This window comes from Salmo salar, chromosome 10 (assembly GCF_965601325.2).
Source record: "Salmo salar chromosome 10, fSalSal1, whole genome shotgun sequence".
In the NCBI taxonomy this organism is placed as follows: domain Eukaryota; kingdom Metazoa; phylum Chordata; class Actinopteri; order Salmoniformes; family Salmonidae; genus Salmo; species Salmo salar.
In genome coordinates, this window is record NC_138300.1 from 81022628 (window position 1) to 81046791 (window position 24164).

The 24164-nt window shown below is 42.8% G+C and overlaps 2 protein-coding genes across 3 annotated transcripts in view; one reads left to right on the forward strand and one right to left on the reverse strand.

Annotated features, from left to right (window-relative positions):
• LOC106561009 (voltage-dependent calcium channel subunit alpha-2/delta-4) overlaps nucleotides 1–1867 on the forward strand; it is a 72821-nt gene extending 70954 nt beyond the window's left edge. The window contains exon 36 of the mRNA XM_082957190.1: nucleotides 1191–1867. Within this exon, the coding sequence (XP_082813316.1) occupies nucleotides 1191–1292 (102 nt within the window). The 3' untranslated portion in view covers nucleotides 1293–1867. The remainder of the gene's footprint in view (nucleotides 1–1190) is intronic.
• Nucleotides 1868–7317: 5450 nt separating this feature from the next.
• Nucleotides 7318–23483, reverse strand: LOC106561008 (mitochondrial inner membrane m-AAA protease component AFG3L1). Of its 2 annotated transcripts, XM_014124544.3 has the most exons (16): nucleotides 23225–23483; nucleotides 21453–21513; nucleotides 21222–21307; nucleotides 20772–20918; nucleotides 20519–20584; nucleotides 20176–20300; nucleotides 17605–17866; nucleotides 17271–17408; nucleotides 16903–17056; nucleotides 16599–16706; nucleotides 16260–16385; nucleotides 16068–16178; nucleotides 15812–15927; nucleotides 11894–12094; nucleotides 11172–11366; nucleotides 7318–9665 (listed from the first exon to the last, which is right to left on the reverse strand). In XM_014124544.3, exons 1-16 carry the CDS (start codon nucleotides 23357–23359, stop codon nucleotides 9480–9482), a joined length of 2217 nt encoding a protein of 738 aa, XP_013980019.3. In that variant the 5' UTR covers nucleotides 23360–23483; the 3' UTR covers nucleotides 7318–9479. The 2 variants fall into 2 exon arrangements, with proteins under 2 accessions (XP_013980019.3, XP_013980020.3); XM_014124545.3 differs by lacking the exon at nucleotides 16260–16385.
• Nucleotides 23484–24164: the final 681 nt, after the last annotated feature.

Below are 24164 nucleotides of genomic sequence, written 5' to 3' on the forward strand. Positions count from 1 at the left end.
AGTGGTAGGCCACACAAGCTCACAGAATGGGACGGCCGAGTGATGAAGAGTGTAAAAATTGTCTGTCCTCGGTTACAACACTCACTACTGAGTTCCAAACTGTCTCTGGAAGCAACGTCAGCACAATAACTGTTCGTTGGGAGTTTCATGAAATGGGTTTCCATGGTGGAGCAGCCACACACAAGCCTAAGATCATCATGCGCAATGCCAAGCGTCGGCAGGAGTGGTGTAAAGCTCACCGCCATTGGACTCTGGGGCAGTAGAAACACATTCTCTGGAGTGATGAATCACGCTTCACCATCTGGCAGTCCAAAGGACGAATCTGGGTCTGGCGGATACCAGGAGAACTCTACCTGCCCGAATGCATAGTGCCAACTGTAAAGTTTAGTAGAGGAGGAATAATGGTTTGGGCTAGGCCCTTTAGTTCTAGTGAAGGGACATCTTAACCTACAGCATACAATGACATTCTATACGATTCTGTGCTTTCAAATTTGTGGCAGTTTGGGGAAGGCCCTTTCCTGTTTCAGCATGACAATGCCGCCATGCACAAAGCGAGGTCCATACACAAATGGCTTGTTGAGATCGGTGTGTAAGAACTTGACTGGTCTGCACAGAGCCCTGACCTCAACCCCATTGAACACCTTTGGGATGAATTGGAACGCCGACTGCAAGCCAGGCCTAATCGGCCAACATCAGTGCCCAACCTCACTATGCTTTTGTGGCTAAATTGAAGCAAGTCTCCGCATCAACGTTCCAAAATATAGTGGAAAGCCTTCACAGAAGAGTGGAGGCTATTATTGCAGAAAAACGGGGACCAACTCCATATTAATGCCCATGATTTTGGAATGTGACGTTCGACGAACAGATGTCCACATACTTTTTATCATGTAGTGTACCATAATCCAGCTCTAAAAATAGTTACTTTTCGTATATTTACCGTATTTTCACTGCAACCAGTAGCCAGGACTCTTTACAGTGTAATGAAGAACCCTCTGGTTCTAACATTGTAATGAAGAACCATACACATTGCTATTCAAAGGGTTACTCAAATAGCCAATATAAAAATGGTCTGCACAGCTCAACAAAAGGCTTCCCCTACACAGACAAAACATACTAACTAGCAAGTATTTTTTTTAAATTGTATTTTAGCAATTCATTTTGAAATGTTCTTATCTTCTTGCTGATTGTAGGAAAATGCCAAGGACTGTGGAGGAGCTTCAGAGATCAGCCTATCGGTGGCCGTCTTCTTGACTTCTCTGGCCACTTCATTGGCCCTCTGCAGATGGACATAACAAGGCTCCACCTCTCTTATGGCCGTTCACATTTCCTTTTTGTATATTTTCTAAAAGACCTTTAACTACATAAAGGACCTACCAACACTGTAGTTAAAGTCAATTCCGGAGCAAGGGCTATTTTCTAGTCAGACTCCTTTTCCCACAATGAGAGAGAAAGAGACTCAGCAGTCCGAACAAATGCCACATTTCTATGCTTGGGACTCTTTTGCATGAGCCATGGGATATGAACTTGTGGACATGCGAGGCAATGAGAGATTGTTATTTTCATGGAGACACTGATATGGTAGGACGAACCCTGCCCTCTGCTGGACAATCCATCTGAGTGCACACTGAAGGACAACCTCACTCAACTGGAGAACTGTTGCCACGTGCAAATCAACAGGAACATAGAATGTTTGCTTATTTCTGATTTTTTTTTATACACAGTAACATTAAGCTGTATTGTATTAAATCATTTTTTTTATGTTGAAATGAACTACTGTACCAAAACTGTGTGCTATGAAATAGGAAGAAATATTCATATTTTTGTGGTATACTTGATGAACATTTGCAATAAATAATGTATGTCATTACATTGGTGTTTAGACTGGGAACATGCTGGTGACCATTCCCTTACCATCAGAACTAAGTCAGAGGCTAGTCTAGTAGACACTACATATAAAAAGTATGTGGACACCCTTTCAAATTAGTAGCTGCCACTCTTTCAACCACAACCGTTGCTGACAGGTGTATAAAATTGGGCACACAGCCATGCAATCGCCATAGACAAACATTGACAGTAGAATGGCCCGTACTGAAGAGCTCTGTCACTTTCAACGTGGCACCGTCATAGGATGCCACCTTCCAAACAAGTCAGTTCGTCAAATTTCTGCCCTGCTAGAGCTGCCCCAGTCAACTGTAAGTGCTGTTATTGTGAAGTGGAAACGTCTAGGAGCAACGAAAACTCAGCCGCAAAGTGGTAGGCCACTCAAGCTCACAGAATGGGATCACCGAGTGCTGAAGTGCGCAGCACGTAAAATTTGTCTGTCCTCGTCGGTTGCAGCACTCGCTACCAAGTTCTAAACTGCCTCTGGAAGTAACTTCAGCACAAGAACTGAGCTTCATGAAAATAGGTGTCCATAGCCGAGCAGCCACACACAAGCCTAAGATCAACATACGCAATGCTAAGCGTTGGCTGGAGTGGTGTAAAGCTGTTTTTCATGGTTCTGGCTAGGCCCCTTAGTTCCAGTGAAGGGAAATCTTAACGCTACAGCATACAATGACATTCTAGACGATACTGTGTTTACAACTTTGTTACAACAGTTTGGGGAAGGCCCTTTCCTGTTTCAACATGACAATGCCCCCCGTGCACAAAGCGAGGTCCATACAAAAATGGTTTGTCGAGGTCAGTGTGTAAGAACTTGACTGGCCTGCAGAGAGCCCTGACCTCAACCCCATCAAACACCTATGGGATGAATTGGAACGACGACTGCGAACCAGGCCTAATCGCCCAACCTCAATAATGTTCTTGCAGCTGAATGGAAGCAAGTCCCCGCAGCAATGTTCCAACATCTAGTGGAAAGCCTTCCCAGAAGAGTGGAGGGTGTTACAGCAGCAGAGGGCACCAACTCCATATTAATGCCCATGATTTTGGAATGAGATGTTCGATGAGCAGGTGTCCACATACTTTTGGTCATGTAGTGTAGTTCATGATACTGGTATGCTTGAAGCTTTACGAAAGTGGGAAACTGTTTAACAACAATGACCTATTGTCAAATGTAAATCAGAAATGTCTCTTTGCTGTCTTATTTTATTCCCAACCCCTCCAGACAACACACACACACACACACACACACACACACACACACACACACACACACACACACACACACACACACACACACACACACACACACACACACACACACACACACACACACACACACACACACACACACACACACACACACACACACACAACAACAACAAAAAAAGAAGAAGCTGGGAGCAGCAGAGGATTAGCCACAGAGCAGCGCTAAGGGTTAAATGCCTTGCTCAATGGCACAATGGCAGTAGGTGGGATCTGAAATTCTTATACTAGTGGTTATTGGCTCGCTTCTGCCAAATTATTCCCCTGTGAAATCATTACAAGCAGTGACGGATTTAGGTATAGGCGACATGGACAGCCGCCCAGGGCGGCACGGGGCACCCGCACAAACAATTTTGGAATGGTGACATTTGCACGATTGATTTTCTATCGCTCATTTGCACGTCACGTCAATGATATCATGTCACCGTGTGGGACTATGGGTCAATTAACCTTGTCGGAGTGGGCGCCCTGCCTGCGAAGATCTCCCATTCAGAAGTACAAGATGGGGAGGGGGCGGGGGTAGGTTGAACTCAGGTCTCCCCACTGGAAGCCCGAGGTAGGGGGAGCAGGGGAATCTATCAAATAGTGCACCTCTAACTTTGTACAGTATTAATGCAATTAGTAAAATCAATGACACTACGAAATGCTACCAAATAAACCATAATTCCTTCATAATCCCGTGAATATAGTTTCCGGACATATTGTTGCATTTATTTCTGGTTTGTGCGACATCTTTAAGAATAAAACAAAACCAGTCTGCACACCAGCAAAGTTAATTGGTTTAGTCTTGACTCTTGGTTGACAGTGTTGGGGGATAGGTAATGTATTGACACTAGAGTGCCAAATCAACACAAATGCTACATTGTAGCTGGTCCCCTGGCACACGTTATCCCTATGCTAACTTCACCAGCTGACAGTGATTATCTTGTGTAACAAATTCTGCATCAGCCTATCAAAGATCTTAGACTTTATACCCACCAGCCAATGGAATTTCTTAAAATGAGGGATATTTTTATCCTCCAATTTCAAGGTTTACTTTTGTTCCATAAGGTCTGTAAAGTGTCGTGTCCCTACAATATTGTATGATGCATCCTTGACTAGTCTACTAGATACTAAATTCAAAAGGCACATGTTGACATATGACAAAATGTGCCTATCCATTTCACACACATTAATGTGATTTTACAGCAACAAAGACATATGAGGATTATACAACATGTAAGTTTATATTCGTACAGTAAAATAAAAGATGAAGAAGCTTGTGGCCATGTCAAATAGCTCTACTTTACCCCTTCCTGCTATTACTAATTGGTGGCATGATCCACTAAGGCCCAGAGACAGTGAGATACAACCACTGTGAGTTCGAATTCTCCTTGGGGCGAGGTTTTATTTGAGGTTATCGAGTCAAATAACACATATGTGACAAAGTAGATTATACAAATGCGTATGAAATGTTGTAGGATTACATTTAGGTGTACACGTCTATGTAATATAGCCTATGCAATATGATTATTAGGCCATAACAGTGTTTGCTGAAGAAAGGCATAGCTTCGTCATTCTTAATCTTAATTTTGCTATTGGCTGCACTTCACTTCACAACACACTAGCACAATAAATGTAATGCTACATTTTAAAGGGGGGGGGGGGGGGGGGAATCATGTCGGATTCGAACATGAAGATCTAGTCGCTTTACACTGTGAGCTACAGTTGAAGTCGGAAGTTTACACGGAAGTTTACATTTAAACTCAGTTTTTTGCAATTCCTGACATTTAATCCTAGTAAAAAATTCCCTGTTTTAGGTCAGATAGGATCACACTTCATTTTAAGAATGTGAAATGTCAGGATAATAGTAGAGAGAATGATTTATTTCAGCTTTTATTTAATTCCCAGTGGGTCAGAAGTTTACATACACTCAATTAGTATTTGGTAGTGTTGCCTTTAAATTGCTTAACTTGGGTCAAACGTTTCAGGTAGCCTTCCACAAGCTTCCCACAATAAATTGGGTGAATTTTGGCCCATTCCTCCTGACAGAGCTGGTATAACTGAGTTAGGTTTGTAGGCCTCCTTGCTTGCACACGCTTTTTCAGTTCTGCCCACAAATCTTTTATGGGATTGAGGTCAGGGCTTTGTGATGGCCACTCCAATAACTTGACTTTGTTGTCCAAGCCATTTTGCCACAACTTTGGAAGTATGCTTGGGGTCATTGTCCATTTGGAAGACCCATTTGCGACCAAGCTTTAACTTCCTGACTGATGTTGCTTCAATATATCCACATAAATTCCCTTCCTCATGATGCAATCTATTTTGTGAAGTGCACCAGCCCCTCCTGCAGCAAAGCACCCCCAACAACATGATGCTGCCACCCCCGTGCGTCACGGTTGGGATGGTGTTCTTCGGCTTGCAAGCATCCCCCTTTTTCCTCCAAACTTAACAATGGTCATTATTGCCAAACAGTTCTATTTTTGTTTCATCAGACCAGAGGACATTTCTCCAAAAGTACGATCTTTGCGGCTTTTTTAGCTTTTTTATGGCAATTTTGGAGCAGTGGCTTCTTCCTTGCGAAGCGGCCTTTCAGGTTACAATATAACAATTGTTGGAAAAATTACTTGTCGTGCACAAAGTAGATGTCCTAACTGACTTGCCAAAACTATAGTTTGTTAACAAGAAATTTGTGGAGTGGTTGAAAAACGAGTTTTAATGACTCCAACCTAAGTGTATGCAATCTGTCAACTTCAATTGTATATGATCAGTCAGTCAAGTGCATGTGATCTAGTTGCTTTGATTATCAGAGCCGTTGGACTTCTGTTAAGTGCACGTTCATGAACAAATGTTGGATCACGTCCAGCTACGTTGGTGATTTTAATTGGCTGTTGTGCAATTTGAGACAGAGGTCCAGTTTAAACCTGCACTGTTTGCAAATATGGACCCATGACGTATTGCAATACGTGAATCACATTTTCAAACGATGTACATACAGTGCCTTCGGAAAGTATTTAGACCCCTTGACATTTTCCACATTTTGTTACATTAGCCTTATTCTAAAATTCATTGAAATAACTTTTTCCTCATCAATCTACACAACACCCATAATGCAAAACATTTCTTAAACGGAAATACCTTATTTACAAGTATTCAGACCCTTCTATGAAACTCGAAATTGAGCACAGGTGCATCCTGTTTCCATGATCATGATTGAGATGTTTCTACAACTTGGAGTCCACCTGTGGTACATTCAATTGAAGGGACATGATTTGGAAAGGCACAGAGCTGTCTATATAAGGTCCCACAGTTGGCAGTGCATGTCAGAGCAAAAACCAAGCCATGAGATTCAAGGAATTGTCCGTAGAGCGCCGAGACAGGATTGTGTCGAGGCACAGATCTGGGGAAAGGAACCAAAACATGTCTGCAGCATTGAAGGTCCTCAAGAACACAGTGGCCTCCATCATTCTTAAATGGAAGAAGCTTGGAAACACTAAGACTCTTCCTAGAGCTGGCCGCGCAGCTAAACTGAGCAATCAGGGGAGAAGGGCCTTGGTCAGGGAGGTGACCAAAAACCTGATGGTCACTGACAGAGTTCCTTTGTGGCGATGGGAGAACCTTCCAGAAGAACAACCATCTCTGCAGCACGCCACCAATCAGGCCTTTATGGTAGTGGCCAGATGGAAGCCCCTCAGTAAAGGAACATGACAGCCCACTTGGAGATTGCCAAAAGGAACCTGACTCAAACCATGAGAAACGAGATTCTCTGGTCTGATGAAACCAAGACTGAACACTTTGGCCTGAATGCCAAGCGTCACGTCTGGAGGAATCGTGGTGGTAGCATCATGCTGTGGGGATGTTATTCAGCAGCAGGAACTGGGAGATGTCAGGATTGAGGCAAAGATGAATCCACTAAAGTACAGAGATCTTTGAAGACCTGCTCCAGAGCGCTCGGGACCTCAGATGTGGCGAAGGTTAACCTTCCAAAAGGACTGGAAGTAGTGAGGACTACATGTGAGATGCCATAGGTGTTGCTTTATTACAATACAATGAATATAAACTTATTTTTCCATTAGTCTCAGAACATGTAGAAGTAATTCAGTGCATTGAAAGTATTATTCTATCATTGCACCTAACCTCTTACAGCTTCAAATTAATACCTACACTAAAACATTACCACAAATGCAATCAAAATCAAATACAAACAGTTTATTGAAACATTAAAAAAGTTGCAAAATTACAAGCAAATGGTTGGTGGCAGTGAGCAGAGGAAACAAAGACATGCTTTATACCCATTGCCTTCATACACAGCATCTAATTTTAAATCCAAATGAAAAACTATGGTCCCCCAATAATTGGAGAAAATAGGGTAAATTTGCATGTTAAGGTGGTAAGTGCACACAATCCAAACCACCATCAACTAAACATACATTTTATGCTACAATATTTACAATACTTGAGTGCTGATCAGTTAAAATGGAAACATTTGTAGTACTGACAGACACAGGAAATCCTGAAATATTTGGGGAAGGCAAGACCTATACGAAGGAAATTGAGTTTTATACGTCGCTTTTAAGTGAGGTAGCAACTTGTTTACAATTCTGTAGGAGATGTGTGCTACTGTACATTTTTCAACAGCACACCTCCTGGAGCAGCATAGCATCCTTAAAAACAAACTCACTGAGCATAGTCAGTTATAATTTGTGGTCAAAGGGATACTTTGGGATTTTGAACAATGAAGCCCTTTGTCTACTTCGCAAGAGTGATGAACTCACGGACACCATTTATGTCTCTGCATCCAGTATGAAAGAAGTGAGGCAGTTTGAAGAAAGTTGCTAACTAGCATTAGCACAATGACTGGAAGTCTATGGGATCTGCTAGCATGCTAGTAGTTACCATAGACTTCCAGGCATTGCACTAATCTAGTTTGCAACTTTCTTCAAACTGCAATCAGACAATTAATCTGACTGGAAACTAAATTAAGGGCTTCATTGCCAAAATCCTGAAGTATCCCTTTTAAGCTTTCACACCCTACAATTGCAAGCCTGAGAGATGGAGGCAGTGCAAATTTCCACACATCTAAGTATATTTCTAGCATTTTGATGAACTAGGATATTAATACTCTAAAGAAGTGCATCTTTCATAACTAGTAACTGTCATTGGTAGATAAAGATGAACAAGATTAGAAATGTAGCATTCATTTGAGGGAAAGAAACAAATAGTTGTGAATTTCATTTTACAGGGAGGAAGTCCCTTTTTAAATAAATAGCTTAACATACCAAAACAATCTGGTCTTATGGTGCAGATGTCCAAAATTATAGGCACCCTTGATAAAGATGAGAAAAGATAAAAAACTGAGGCTGTTTGGCCACGCACACCCGTGGTGCTTTGGTGTCAAAAGAATGAACCCCATACCTTGTGTAAAATATTAAGGTCAAAGGTGCCGTGAACTTCACCCACTACCAGAACATTTTAGCTAAAAACCTGGTTGCCTCTGCCAGGAGGCTTGAACTTGACCACAAGTGGATCTTCCAGCAAGACAATAACCAAGCACATCAAATTCCAAAAGAAAATGGTTAATTGACCACAAAATAAAAAAACATTTTGCCATGGCCAACTCAGTATCCAGACTTCAACCCCATTCAAAAATCTGGTTTGAATTGAGGGCAGTCAAAGAATATCAAGGATCTGGAAAGATTCAGTATGGAGTAATAGGCTAAGATCACTCCAAACATGTTCTCCAATCTCAAAACATTTTAGGAAAAAGGGTTCAGTGCCCTTATCCTCACAAGGTGAGATATTGAATGGTATTGAAAACAGGGAGCCAATAATTTTGCCCCCCCCCCCCCCCTCTTTTTCAACAGAAAGTATTACTTGTTAAATCAATTATCCTTCTCGGAGCAATTGTATTATAAAAAGGTTGCATAAATATAGCTCCCCATTTGTATTTATTTTATAAAGTATTTTTTGCTCATCTTCAGCAAGGGTGCTAATCATTTTGTACCCGACTGTACATGATTCAGTTATGATAAACATGTGGGGAGAGAAATAAATCAAACTCCTAAAAAGAGCAAATCTCAATACTTCCACTGTCAATCATATTTTTCCTTTGAGTAAAGTGTGGCTCACCCCAAATATGGCATTGAAAGCTCTGAATTCAGGCTTGAAAGTTTGCTTTGAACTCAGATAAATATGTCCCTGGACACTGTACTATGCTAAGTCCACCCAAACCTGCCTTCTGCGTAGGCTACATGATTGAAGTGATGCGTGTTGTGCTGAGATGGGTTTTAGGTTAAGAGGTAGTCACTGGTTGTCCTGTCTATTGGTCCCGTTTCTCCTTAACTGGGGCAGGCTCCTCAGCTACGTCCCCTCTCCTGGTTCCAGTCCTTCAGGCCCTCTGGCAGGCTGGTGTCCTCTTCAAAACTGCCAGTCCCCTCCACAAACTCCTCATATGTCAACTTCTCCTCAAACGGCCGTGGCCCCAGCAGCTCCAGCAAGTCCGCCTTGTACAGGACCTCCTTCTCTAGGAGACACTTCCCCACCTGGGTAGAGAGGAGAAGAACAGTGATGTTGCAGTGAGCTCAGTGACATTCATGACACATTAGGAATGACAGAGCCAAAACAGCAGCTCTAGGGACTACTAGGTTGCTTTAGCTCAGAAAAAAAAAAAAAAAAAATAGTATTTCAAAGAACTCAAAAATACAAATAGCTTCACAGATCTTCATTGTAAAGGGTTTAAACACGGTTTCCCATGCTTATTCAAAAGAACCATAAACAATTAATGAACATGCACCTGTGGAATGGTCATTAAGACCCTAACAAGCAGTAGGCAATTAAGCTTATGACACTAATGAGGCCTTTCTACTAACTCTGGGGGGGAAAAAAATTAAGATCCCAGGGTCCCTGCTCATCTGTGTGAACATGCCTTAAGCATGCTGCAAGGAGACATGTGGCCAGGGCAATAAATTGCAAAATCTGTACATGCCTAAGACAGCGCTACTTGGAGACAGGATGGACAGCTGATCGTCCTCGCAGTGGCAGACCATGTGTAACACCTGCACAGGATCGGTACATCTGAACATCACACCTGCGGGACAGGTATAGGATGGCAACTGCCCGAGTTACACCAGGAACACACTCCCTCCATTAGAGCTCAGACTGTCCACAATAGGCTGAGAGAGGCTGGACTGAGGGCTTTTAGGCCTGTTGTAAGGTAACCGGCAACAACATTGCCAATGGGCACAAACCCACTGTCTCTGGACAAAAAGTGTCTCTGGGGTGATGGTCGGATTTGCGTTTATCGTCAAAGGAATGAGCGTTCCACCGAGGCCTGTACTCTGGAGCAGGGTCCGTCATGGTCTGGGGCGGTGTGTCACAGCATCATCGGACTGAGCTCGTTGTCATTGCAGGCAATCTCAACGCTGTGCGTTACAGGGAAGACATCCTCCTCCCTCATGTGGTACCCTTCCTGCAGGCTCATCCTGACATGACCTTCCAGCATGACAATGCCACCAGCCATACCACTCATTCTGTGTGCGATTTCCTGCAAGACAGGAATGTCAGTTCTGCCATCGCCAGAGAGGAGCCCAGATCTCAATCCCATTGAGCACGTCTGGGACCTGTTGGATCGCAAGGTGAGGGCCATTCCCCCCAGAAATGTCCATGAACTTGCAGGTGCCTTGGTGGAAGACGGGGGTAACAGCTCACAGCAAGGACTGGCAAATCTGGTGCAGTCCATGAGGAGATGCACTGCAGTACTTACTGCAGCTGGTGGCCAGACTAGACACTGACCCCCCCCCCCCCCCCCCCTTTGTTAAGGGACACATTATTCCACTTATGTTACTCACATGTTTGTGGAACTTGTTCAGTTTGTCTGTTGAATCTTGTGTAGGAACATATGTTAAGTTTGCTGAAAATAAACGCAGTTGACAGTGCAAGGATGTTTCTTTTGCTGAGTTTAGATGGTGTACCCTTGATAAGACAGCATAAAGAGTACTCTGAAAACCTTGGAACTACATGATGTTCATGTAGGTCAATGCAATTCTCACCATGTCCACACACTCCCTCTTGTCCATAATGAGCGCCATGGTCCTCTGGTAGGCGCTGTCCACCAGGTCTCTGACCTCCTGGTCTATGAGCTCTGCCGTGGCCTCGCTGTAAGGTTTATCCCTCGCCATCTCCCCCTGCTGAGGCAGGTCAAACGACACCTGGCCTACCTTCTCACTCATCCCAAACTGCACTACCTGGAGGCCAGAAGTTGTGGGGGGGGGGTCATAAATACAACAGGTACTATGCCAAAGCAACACTTCCCAAAACAAATTCCTATCAACATTGTTGAATCGCAACCATTGCTTTTCTGACTGTCTGGGGAGTCATTTAAAAAGCTCTGGGCACAGTTGTCTAGGTTTCACCTATAAGAGATTATTAAATGCATAGAAATAGAATGAATAGAACAGATGAATCATTGACTTGAATGGGGACTCCTATTTCTACACATTTAACCCGATAGGCGAAATCCAGATAACCTTGTGGAGTTTATTGTTGGACATAAGACTAAAAACAGGAAAATCAGCGCCAAGTGACTGACTTAAGACATCTGTTACCAAGTATAATAGAGACACGTGATCGTATACAAATGTAAGGAAGGTTTCAAATGATTATGTCTTAGTCAAACATATCTGTTTGGGCTTCTTGCGGTCAATTTGACCATCCGCTCCAGAAAAAAAAAAGAAATCCCGCGGCTGAATCTAGTTGATGATCCTTTCAGTACCTGTGCGTAGGCTGACTGGGTGACCTTCTTCAGGTCGTCCTGAGCTCCTGTGGTGATTTTCTTAAAGAAGACCTGTTCAGCCACACGTCCTCCCAGCATCATACACATCCTGTCAAACAGCTGCTCCCGCGTGTACAGGTACTGCTCTTTGGGAACGTAATGGGCATACCCTAACCCCTTCCCTCTGGGGATGATGGACACCTAGAGGAAGAGAAGAGGAACACATGGCATTAGAATCGTGAAAGAAAATCCACTTTACAAATCCAGGGTTCATACACTTTCACAGATGGAATTGTATGACTTAACCAAGTTTCCATGACCAACAATTTGCAGCGTCTCTATGCAAGTATAATTTTTTTTTTTTTTAAGTATCGACAGGTAGGATGCTCTCTGATCATGTACCATCTGTTGTGCAAGGCACTTAATGCCCCACAAAGTTTAGGGCAAGACATGAAAACATCAATCCTGTTAACTAGCAGGTACAAACTATTTTTTTTAAATTTTATTGGCTACGTAGTTAGTCTGTTCTTTATCATATTTTATAGGCTAGGCCTACCTGCTGCTGCAACGTCCAACTGTCTCTCCCTGCTGACATGTACTGTATGTTTAACTGATAGATGCGCGCGCACACACACGTCAATGTGTAATGTAAGTATTTTGTCTGTAATGTCTTTTCGTTGTGTCGGACAGTGTCAGTTAACTGGTAGCCGGCTTTTGAAAAAAATTAAAGCCGATAAATACAATTGGAGCTGGTCACTTGTCCAGTAGCAGGGGGGGAATACATTTAAAAAAAGTAACATCGCATTGAGAAAATGCATTTTAACCGATTCATTGATTGAAATACCAGTCGATGTTGCGTGAGCTGCTGATACAGCTCTAAAAGCTGTTTGTTGATGCTGGAGTGAAACGTGTGCTTTAATAAGCCCAATCATTGCGCAACAATTCTAAAGGCAGTCACATGTACATATATAAATAAATGGCCACGATCAAAAATATCTATTTTTTCTCCCTCAACTGGTAAATTGAAGCGAGCTTCCCATTTGCCATTCAAGTGCACAGGCAACTAGCGCAGGCTTCAGCGCTTCACACAACTTTGCAATGAGCTGGAAACATGCATTTCGAAAACATGTACTTAACTGTTTAAAATCTTAACGTTTTACTACATATGAGGCATCTTACCTGCCTTCAAAGTAGACTGGACAATTTTACCAAACCTGCAGGCAGTTATTTCATTTTATAAAGACTTCCAGACGCCATTGAAACTAGTAGCCTCTCATATTGGTTTTCAAATCAACGTTATTTCATTTTCCAGCAGCCAACGGCACAATCCTAGTCATACCCATGTTAGTTTCATATTTAGATATTCTCTCTTTCTACATTTCCAACGGATATCGTCATCTCGGTAACAATGGTGTTTTCCCGCTAATTACGTCACTGAACGAACATTCCTGTGTTGCCTACTGCCCCGTGCTCATTTCTGCACTTACGTGAATAAATAGTTTATCAACATTTTAAGCTTAACGTTTTGATCTGTTGCATGAGACTCATTGCTTTTTAACGTTTTCTGCATGTAGCCCATAAGCCTTCTGGTTGTATGAATGTGGGATCTAATCACCCGACAACTGTCCCAGAGTGTTTGGAATAGGCCATTTCATTCTGGCACAGAACAAGAAATGGTAAACTTTATACTATGGGGATAGTAGATAGGCTAGTGATTGATATTTGTTACTCGATGTTCGTTACTCGTCTTATTGGCTGAGGAAAAGTAAATGTGGACAGTTATGCTGTGCATGGAGTTTGTGGGTTTGTTTGTCCACAAGTTCTCAATGGGATTGAGGTCTGGGGAGTTTCCTGGCCATGGACCCAAAATATCTATGTTTTGTTCCCCGAGCCACTTAGTTATCACTTTTGCCTTATGGCAAGGTGCTCCATCATGCTGGGAAAGGCATTGTTTGTCACCAAACTGTTCCTGGATGGTTGGGAGAAGTTGCTCTCAGAGGATGTGTTGGTACCATTCTTTATTCATGGCTGTGTTCTTAAGCAAAATTGTGAGTGAGCCCACTCCCTTGGCTGAGAAGCAACCCCACACATGAATAGTCTCAGGATGCTTTACTGTTGGCATGACACAGGACTGATGGTAGCACTCACCTTGTCTTCTCCGGACAAGCTTTTTTCCAGATGCCCCAAACAATCGTAAAGGGGATCAGCAGTCCAATCCCTGTACATTTTGCAGAATATCAGTCTGTCCCTGATGTTTTTCCTGGAGAGAAGTGGCTTCTTTGCTGCCCTTCTTGACACCAGGCCATCCTCCAAAAGTCTTCCTCACTGTGCGTGCAGATGCACTCACCTGCCTGCTGCCATTCCTGAGCAAGCTCTGTACTGGTGGTGCCCCGATCCCACAGCTGAATCAATTTTAGGAGGCGGTCATGGCACTTGCTGGACTTTCTTGGGTGCCCTGAAGCCTTCTTCACAACAATTGAACCGCTCTTCAAGTTCTTGATGATCCGATAAATGGTTGATATAGGTGCAATCTTACTGGCAGCAATATCCTTGCCTGTGAAGCCTTTTTTGTGCAAAGCAATGATGACGGCACGTGTTTCCTTTCAGGTAACCATGGCAGAGGAACAATGATTCTAAGACCCACCCTCCTTTTGAAGCTTAGCGTCTGTTATTTGAACTCAATCAGCATCTCCAGCCTCGTCACTCACACCTGTGTTAACGAGAGAGTCACTGACATGTCAGCTGGTCCTTTTGTGCCAGGGCTGAAATGCAGTGGAAATGTTTTTTGGCAATTCAGTTCATTTGCATGTCAAAGAGGGATTTTGCAATTTATCTGATCACTCTTCATAACATTCTGGAGTATATGCAAATTGCCATCATACAAACTGAGGCAGCAGACTTTGTGAAAATGTACATTTGTCATTCCCAAAACTTTTGGCCATGACTGTATGTATTCTAACATCGGAATTCGGTAAGAATGACACACCGTTGAATCAGAGTTGCATGTTCTGTTAAGATTAACTCCAATAAGCTAAAATGTGATTTCTGGCATTCTGAGCACCATGGGTGGACGCCCTAATCAGGTTGCGCAACCAACGCATATGGATCCGGTACATTTCTTAAATATCCGGTAAATTAAAATGCTGCCAGTCATGACAGGCACCACATTTTCCTAATGGAAGGAAGCCAGTAAGACCACTTGTCGCTATTGGCGTCGGCAAATGCGAATCCTAATAAATCAAAACTTTGCGCAATGGCCCACTCCGATCTCACATGCAGCTGATTTAACATCTATGGGTGATGCACACAAAGAGATGCACTAGTGTCATTCGGATCCTGACTGATATGATTTTTATTTGATTGATAAAATATAAAAACGGTACGTAAATAAATCACATTAAGATTTATTAGTAAAATCATTTCCATGACTTTTGCTCAACTTTCCAGGCACAATTTAAAAATGCCATGTCTTTCATGACACCAGCTCATTGTATCCACATGCGATTTATTTAATACACAATTCAACCACATCAAATCATAGCCCAACACTGTGGCTAGGCTTCAAAACAAACTCACTCTGACATAGGGCACCTCATGAAATGACCTCAACTGCCACACAAAGAGGCCACTGCAGACTGCTACCTTCACATGGATCTAGTAAGCGCTTCAGACTCATGGTTGTACAGTATAATGACTTCTAAGAAGTCTCACAGGTCTCCTTTTATTGATTTCAATTGTTTCATGTGTAGGTCAGAGGCCAAACAGCTGGCCTTCACTCACACCAACAAAGGAATGGAGGGTGCTGCAGAGTTGTTTATAGTATGCAGTGCTAAAAAATACAAAAAATAGTAATAATATTTATTCGTTTGGCAACCCCCGACCAAATAAACAAAGCAAGGCCTTTAAAGAGGGCATTACCTTCAGCAGTGGGTCAGCATGTTGCAGGAACCAGCCCACTATTGCATGTCCAGCCTCATGGTATGCCACAGTCTTCTTTTCATTGGGCTGCAGCACCTGGGTCTTCTTCTCAAGACCTACAGGGAGATGGCGAGAGAGAAATAATGGTGAAGAACGGAAGTTTCCATTTAATCCCCACTCCATCTTCCTAAATATGTAACATTAACAAAGCAGAGACCACACAATAAGAGAAGGCGCTGGAAGACATTGTACCCACCGCCGACAACCCTGTCGATGGCCTGCTCAAAGTGTTTTCCTTCCACATGTGGGTTGAGGTGTCTAGCAGCGATTAGGGCAGCCTCGTTGCACACGTTAGCTATGTCGGCTCCTGATGAAGGCGGAGAGGATGTTTAAAAAGACAACGTCAAGATAATCATCATGGCATCTCACACAGAGCAGCTCAACTTGCCAGTGAAGCCTGGTGTGGCGGCAGCCATCTTCCTGGCCAATCCGTCTTTGGCCATAGCAGGGTCCAGTTTGATGGGCTGTAAGTGCACTTTGAAGATGGACGCTCTGCCTTTGATGTCAGGTGGGCCTGACACATGGACATGTATTGGATTTTATGAAACGCTCATGTAGTCTGCTGATTTTAAAATTGTCATGTATGGGTTATAAATGTGTTAAGTCCTTATGTAGGTGTACATAAAGTCTTACCAAATAGTATTAGATGTCAATATAAATATGCAGTAAGTTGACATAACACAGCACACCATGTTGCCTGAGCTCCAGTTTAATTAAGATTCCATACCTATGTAAATCTGCCTGTCAAATCTACCAGGCCTCATGAGTGCAGGATCCAAGATGTCCGGTCTGTTGGTAGCTGCCAGGACAACCACGTTAGTGCTGGTGTCGAACCCTAGAAGAAAAATACCAGGGAATGAATCTTACAGTATCTGCATTACAGTTCATAAAGTAAACAATTTAGAGTAATGGTGGACAATAACAGCTTTATAACAGATAAAATCAAAGTAAAATACAGGGGACATATCCGATTAACAAACATTATGATAGTGAGTATGATATTAGATGGTTAAACTGTCACCGATACTTACCATCCAGCTCCACTAGCAGCTGGTTGAGAGTGTTCTCCTGCTCACTCTCGCCCCCAAAATTTCCCCCGCCCCTCTTGCGGCCCACCGCGTCTATCTCATCTATGAACAGGATACAGGGGGCATTCTTCTGGGCCAAGGTAAATATGTCTCTCACCTACAGGGAGAAAACAGTCAATACTAGGTCTTTAAAACAGCTTCATTCACATCCTCTAAGCAAAGTATTTCCAGTAAAATGGATTGAAATGTATCCCTGTGGTTAGCTAGCTATAACTACTTTTAGCTATAATCTAAAATGCACATAATTTGACTTGAAATGGTTGTTATGAAGTCAGCTGTAAGTGTTTCCTCTGGCTCTATTGTGTACTCACCCTGGCAGGCCCAACACCCACAAACATCTCCAGGAACTCCGAGCCATTGACTGTGATGAAGGGGACATTGGCTTCTCCTGCTGTGGCTTTGGCCAGCAGGGTCTTGCCTGTGCCTGGAGGTCCAGAGAGCACCGCACCCTGAGAACACACACACAAGATTTAAAATACCTGAAATGGCGTCTGATGAAAGATATATAAAAATAAAAGGGACATTCATTTGTGATGGGTTGTGAAAAGTCATCATACAACATCTAAAATCAACACATTTTCTCCCTTGACGTTACATTGAAAGGTGTTTCAGGACTAGTATGACCGCGGTTGTCTCATCCCTTACCTTTGGGATCTTGGCCCCCAGTTTCAGGTACTGCTGGGGGTTCTTCAGGAAGTTAACAAACTCCAGGATCTCCAGCTTGGCCTCCTCACAGCCGGCCACATCCTTGAACTTGGTGTTGATGTTGTACATCTTCGCTGGTGATTCACTGATGCTGAATGGGGTGAAGGCGGTCCAATCACCACCTCCCATTGGTCCGCGTCGCAGGAAGAAGAGCAGGAAACCAATCAACCCCAGGGTGGGGATCATGCGCATCAATAATACCCTGTAGGACATAAAATGATGTCTCATAGTTAAGCGTCAGCTTGAACTTGAAATTTGACTCATAAGTCTGCCTCTAATTTTGGGGTGAGCAAGAGTCTAGCCCTGTGGAGGCATGAATTGCTGTGGTGTGTGTGTAGTATTGTTCTTCTATCCTTGTGGGTACCCAAAATCCCCTCAATAATAGCAAAACGTGGGGACACTTCCCACATCCCCATGAGGACAAAGGCTGTTTTAAGTGTAGGTTTACAAAAAGGGGTTGAGATTCAATTTAAATGGAAATATTTGTATTTCCATTTAAATTGAATCGCAAGTTAGGGCAGCACGATATGGGCAAATAATCAAATTGTGATTTTTGTACCAAATATTGCGATTTCACATCAACATACTTGGGCAAATTGTTCATAGAATGATCATTCTAAATTTATGGTTGGAATACAGTGGGCACTTGTTTGGCATGACAAAAGGGAAGAGCTGGTTGCGACAGTAGGAACCAAAGCGTTGGTCAGTGTTTCCCATGGAACCCTAATTGGATTGAAATAGATGGGTACATTCAGACAAACAGAATATTCTTTGCCTTTTCCTCTGATTAAGAACAAACTGTTGCATACAATGCTGATATGCTCCACCACTGGTACCGGCCTGTATTAGAGCAAAGGCTTGCTAGCAGGATTTTCCCCTATCAGTGGCTTTAGCTAGCCCGCTAGCTAGAGATTAGCATTAGGGGCTAACAATAATTTTTGGGGCACAATTGCAGCTTGCTACAGACCAACTAGCATTTTGCAGAGAACAAGTAGCAAACTAATAGTAAAATATAGAAAATGTGGATTTATATTAAAAGAGATTCTGGTACTTTTGTATACTTTTTAGCCAATAGTTCTGAAAGTATACTGAACAAAAATATAAATGAAGCAATTAAAGATTTTATTGAGTTACAGTTCATAAGAAAATCAGACAATTGAAATAAATTAGGCACTAATCTATGGATTTTACATGACTGGGCAGGGGTGCAGCCACCATGGGTGGGCCTTGAAGGGCATAGGCCCACCCACTTGGCAGCCAGGACCACCCACTGGGGAGCCAGGCCCAGCCAATCAGAATGAGTTTATCTCCACAAGGGCTTTATTACAGATGATCCCCGCAGGTGAAGAAGCCAGATGTGGAGGTCCTGGACTGGCATTACACATGGTCTGTGGTTGGGAGGCCGGTTGGACGCACTTCCAAATTTTCTAAAACGACTTAGGCAGCTTATGGTAGAGAAATTCATATAAAATTCTCTGGCTACAACTCTGGTGGACATTCCTGCAGTCAGCATGCAAATGGCACGCTCCCTCAACTTCAGACACCTGTGGCATGGTGTGTGATTAAACTGCACATTTTAAAGTGTGCCTTTATTGTCCCCAGCACAATGTACACCTGTGTAATGATCATGCTGTTTAATCAGCTTCTTGATATGCCACACCTGTCAGATGGATGGATTATCTTGGCAAAGGAGAATGCTCACTAAGAGAAATATATATTTTTGATAAATAAGCTTTAGTACATTTGTAACATTTCTGGGACTTTTAATAACAGCTCATGTTTGGGGACCAAAACTTTACATGCCGTTTATATTTTTTGTTCAGTGTAGCATTCATGAGCAAAAAGTGGGCCCCAGAAATTGGGTACTACATCACATACTGTATGTGCAGATATGTGCACCACATCATTGCTTCCTCACATTCTGCTGTGTGCATCTTGCTAGCTGTCACTCAAACGGCAAGGGGCTGAAGCTCATTGGATGAAACTCAAATTGTTATGGGGCTGGCCCACATGGGAGAAATGCCCCAGTATGGCTTTCAGAAAAGTCGCTTTCAAACTTGAGATTTCGTTGCTATTTGAGGTAAGAGAAATTCTGCATGTATGAACTACACATTAAACACATCCAGCCCAATGCGGGAAGTTTGAAAAATACTTACTGTCACCAAAGTTCTAGAGCATGTCTTTAAAGAATCAAAGCGGAAATGCTCATTGTTTCCGGTTTAGAAAAATCGGTTGACTGCATGGTGTTTGGTGAATACATGCAGAGTGAATCTCGAGCATGAGGAACTGCCTACTTGAGACAGGGTGTGTGGGAAGCATCAAAAAGGAGGAGAGACAGAAAACTCCACCAACTCGAGCAATATATCAAAAGTAAAAAAAAAAAATACATTAAAAATGGTGTTACAGACGGCTAAGTGGCATTTCAAATAATCGCAGTGATATGGATATTGCGCATGTCAATATCGCAATTTCTATTAAAATGTGATTAATAGTGCATGTGTATTAACTCACCCATCACTTTTTGATCTGTACACAACAGCTGCCCTGTGAGAGGACTCCACGCCCAGCTCATGGTGAGCTGCCTCCAAGTTCCTCTCGAAGAGGTCCACACCACCGATGTTAAACCACACATGGCCCTGGGTAAAGACCACCAATACACGTCAATAATGTCAACCTCGTCGATAAGGCTGCAGCTTCCAATGTATCCACCAAAACCTAACTTCATTTAATCTTGTTTGCTATATTCTACTGAAAAAGATTCACTCAGGATTAATAATCTATCAAGCAAGTCATCATGCTATCATCTAAAGTTTGTCACTGTTTCAGATCCAGAGACTGGTCTGTTTTCACTTACCTCATCAGCTCCTGGTAATGGAATGACTCTTACATACTGTTTGTTGACAACCTCTAAACGGTCAACCTGTGAAGAGAACAAACTGCTTTAGGAAGGCCTAGTTGTAAAGAAAACGCCATGACAAAATCGATGGAAACAAAAAATAAGTTCTGTAACTGAACAATTACATTACTATTGTATTTTAAAAAAATATATAAAATCAGCATGCATTTCCATGTGCAGTATTCACTGAATTGTTGCATTTTGTTCTCACCATTCCTCTGCCAAGGTAATGATAGACAAAGTCCTTCCAGGTGATCTCCTTGCCTGTGTCACTGAACTGATAGTAGAGTGTGGCAGATGATATCCCAATTATTAACATTACCAGGGCGTGGAACTCCTTACCCCATGGGATGTCTCCCTAGTAAGGCAGAGGAAAGGGTAAACATGGGAGAAAAATACATTTTAAAAAGTCATGTTGCAGTATCTGCATGCAGTTCCACAGAAAGTCACACTAGTATATGTAAACATCCCTCAGAATAGGGCAGTGGTTCCCAAAAGGTTTTGGTTACTGTACCACCAACTGAATTTTGCTCTGCCCGGAGTACACCCTCATGTGCATTTTAGCAGTAAGCCTACGGTCTCGTGAGTGTTCAAGTACCTCTGGTTGGGAAGCAATGGTATAGGGAGTAATACTGTAAGACAGACCATTCACAGCACATACCTTCTTCATGCGGCTCCAATCTTTCACTGCTCTTTTCCTGCCACTTCCACGGCCTCCCCTGCCACGTGATTCCTTCCCTTTACCCTCTGCCAATCAAAAAGTGAATGATTGCATTGTTCCAACCAGTGTTGATTAATAGAGCCCATCTAGGTTGGCAGAGCGAGTCAGGGCATAGTTCTGCATTCATGAAGCTAACCAAGATATTTCTTAGACACGACTCTTGGGTCTTACCTTTTGGAGGCTCAGCAGAGTATAGTAGTTCATGAGATGACAACTTATTTTGTGCAAGAATCTGAAGAGGAAAGCATTTGGAGTTATCATAGCTGGTTTAGCTAGCTAACTTGGCTAGTCGGTTGAGCTTCTGCCTAGTAACGTTAGTAGCTAGCTACTAGCTAAACTCAGTAAAAAAAGAAACGCCCTCGCACGGTCAACTGCATTTATTTTCAGCAAACTTAACATATGTTCATACAAATATTTACACAAGATTGAACAACTGAGACAAGAACTGAACAAGTTCCACAGACATGTGACTAACAGAAATGGAATAATGTGTCCCTGAACAAAGGGGGGAGGGTCAAAAGTAGCAGTCAGTATCTGGTGTGGCCACCAGCTGCATTAAGTACTGCAGTGCATCTCCTCCTCATGGACTGCACCAGATTTGCTGTGAGATGTTACCCCACTCTTCCAGCAAGGCACCTGCAAGTTCCCAGACATTTCTGTGGGGGGGGGGGGGGAAATAGACCTAGCCCTCACCCTCCGAGCCAACAAGTCCCAGACGTGCTCAATTGGATTGAGATCCAGGCTCTTTGCAGGCCATGGCAGAACACTGACATTCCTGTCTTGCAGGAAATCACGCACAGAACGAGCAGTATGGATGGTGGCATTGGCATGCTGGAGGGTCATGTCAGGATGAGCCTGCAGGAAGGGTACCACATGAGGGAGGATGATGTCTTCCCTGTAACACAGCGTTGAGATTGCCTGCAATGACAACGAGCTCAGTCCGATGGTGTGACACCTCCCCAGACCATGACGGACCCTCCACCTCCAAAGCGATTCCAATCCAGAATACAGGCCTCGGTGTAACACTCATTCCTTCGACGATAAAGACAAATCCGCCCATCACCCCTGGTGAGACAAAACCACGACTCGTCAGTGAAGAGCACTTTTTGCCAGTCCTGTCTGGTCCAGCGACAGTGGGTTTGTGCCCATGGTCGACATTATTGCCGGTGATGTCTGGTGACTTATAACAGGCCTACAAGCCCTCAGTCCAGCCTCTCTCAACCTATTGCGGACAGCCTGAGCACTGATGGAGGGATTGTGCATTCCTGGTGTAACTCGGGCAGTCGTTGTTGCCATCCTGTACCTGTCCCGCAGGTGTGATGTTAGGATGTACCGATCCTGTGCAGGTGTTGTTACACGTGGTCTGCCACTGCAAGGCCGATCAGCTGTCCATCCTGTCTCCCTGTAGCGCTGTCTTAGGCGTCTCACAGTACAGACATTGCAATTTATTGCCCTGGCCACATTTGCAGTCCTCATGCCTAAGGCACATTCACGCAGACGAGCAGGGACCCTGGGCATCTTTCTTTTGGTGTTTATCAGAGTCATAAGAAAACTTAGGACACTAAAGACTTTCATAACTGTGACCTTAATTGCCTATCGTCTGTAAGCTGTTATTGTCTTAACGACCATTCCACAGGTGCATGTTCATTAATTGTTTATGGTTCACTGAACATGCATGGGAAAACGTATTTAAACTCTTTACAATATAGATCTGTGAGGTTATTTGCATTTTTACGAATTATCTTTGAAAAGACAGGGCCCTGAAAAAGGGACATTTTTTTGTTGTTGCTGAGTTTAGTTAAGAGGCACAGATAGTCCTGACAGATGTCTAGCCACTAATTTTTTTGTATGCTGTAACGTTATAGAACTAGCTAACTAGAATGGCTAATTAGCGTACACCTAATTTCAGTTGGCTGGATGATCACATAACAAAACAATCTTACCCTGACAGAACAGCCACGGTAGACGGGCAGCACAGATAAATTCCTTGCTGACACCACTGAACCGCGTACACAAGGTTTTACTGCGATCCGTAAAGGTAAAGCAACCGTCGAGAGAAGCCCCAGCATTTGAGCCATTCTCCGGCCGCCACTTGCCGTCCACTCTGAGAAATAATAGCTGATTTTCTTGATATGCTGTCCTCTTACACTTCAACGACGCTACAATATTAAATACCAGCCACCGCGCTTGGCTTTTAAATGCAACAACGTCATCCAGAGTTTGACCATTGAGGACTCCAATAACCTGACCATAATCATGCCTGACACAATTTATGTTGGAATGGACATATTTCTTTATGTATTATTTGGATATGGTTGACAAATTATATAAAATGTAAGCATATTCAAAATGCAATGAAAAAAGTATACGAAATGTTCAATAGATACAAGTGTACAGCTTTAATAAAAATAAAATCATCCATGCGCGAATACGACGACTTTGGGTCCTTCTGCAGAACTCGATCTTGTTCTGTGATTGGCTGATAAACACACACGCACATTTCATCATGGACAAGCAATTTGACAGGTTGATTCTACAATTTGCACATTTATGATGAACATACAAAAATAGAAATATCCAGCAAGTAATAAATACACAGGTAGCAGCAGTAGTCAGTAACTTAAATGTTTGTGATATCATTTTGTTTTGCCACCATATGACTTCAGTTTATCATCATCGTCATAATCATCAAGACTTTTTCAAACACAATTTTTAGGAAATATTAGGAAAAATACAATTTCAATGTCAGTAATTTTGGCTCAATCTGATAGTATGCCATTTGTTCTTTATTAAATTTGTGTACATAAAAATCACATGTAATTATGGCAGAAAACAAGATCCAGAAAAGATTATGCGTTGCGGTAATGAGATAAATTACAAAAT

What these genes read in the sequence shown, in the direction of transcription:
- LOC106561008 (XM_014124544.3), bottom strand. Translation starts at nt 23,359, where the DNA reads ATGGCTCAAATGCTGGGGCTTCTCTCGACGGTTGCTTTACCTTTACGG. An exon ending in ACCGTGGCTGTTCTGTCAGG is followed by an intron (nt 21,514 to 23,224) that starts GTAAGATTGTTT and finishes TTTCCTCTTCAG; the next exon opens with ATTCTTGCACAAAATAAGTT. An exon ending in TGGGTGTTGGGCCTGCCAGG is followed by an intron (nt 17,057 to 17,270) that starts GTGAGTACACAA and finishes TTCTCCCTGTAG; the next exon opens with GTGAGAGACATATTTACCTT.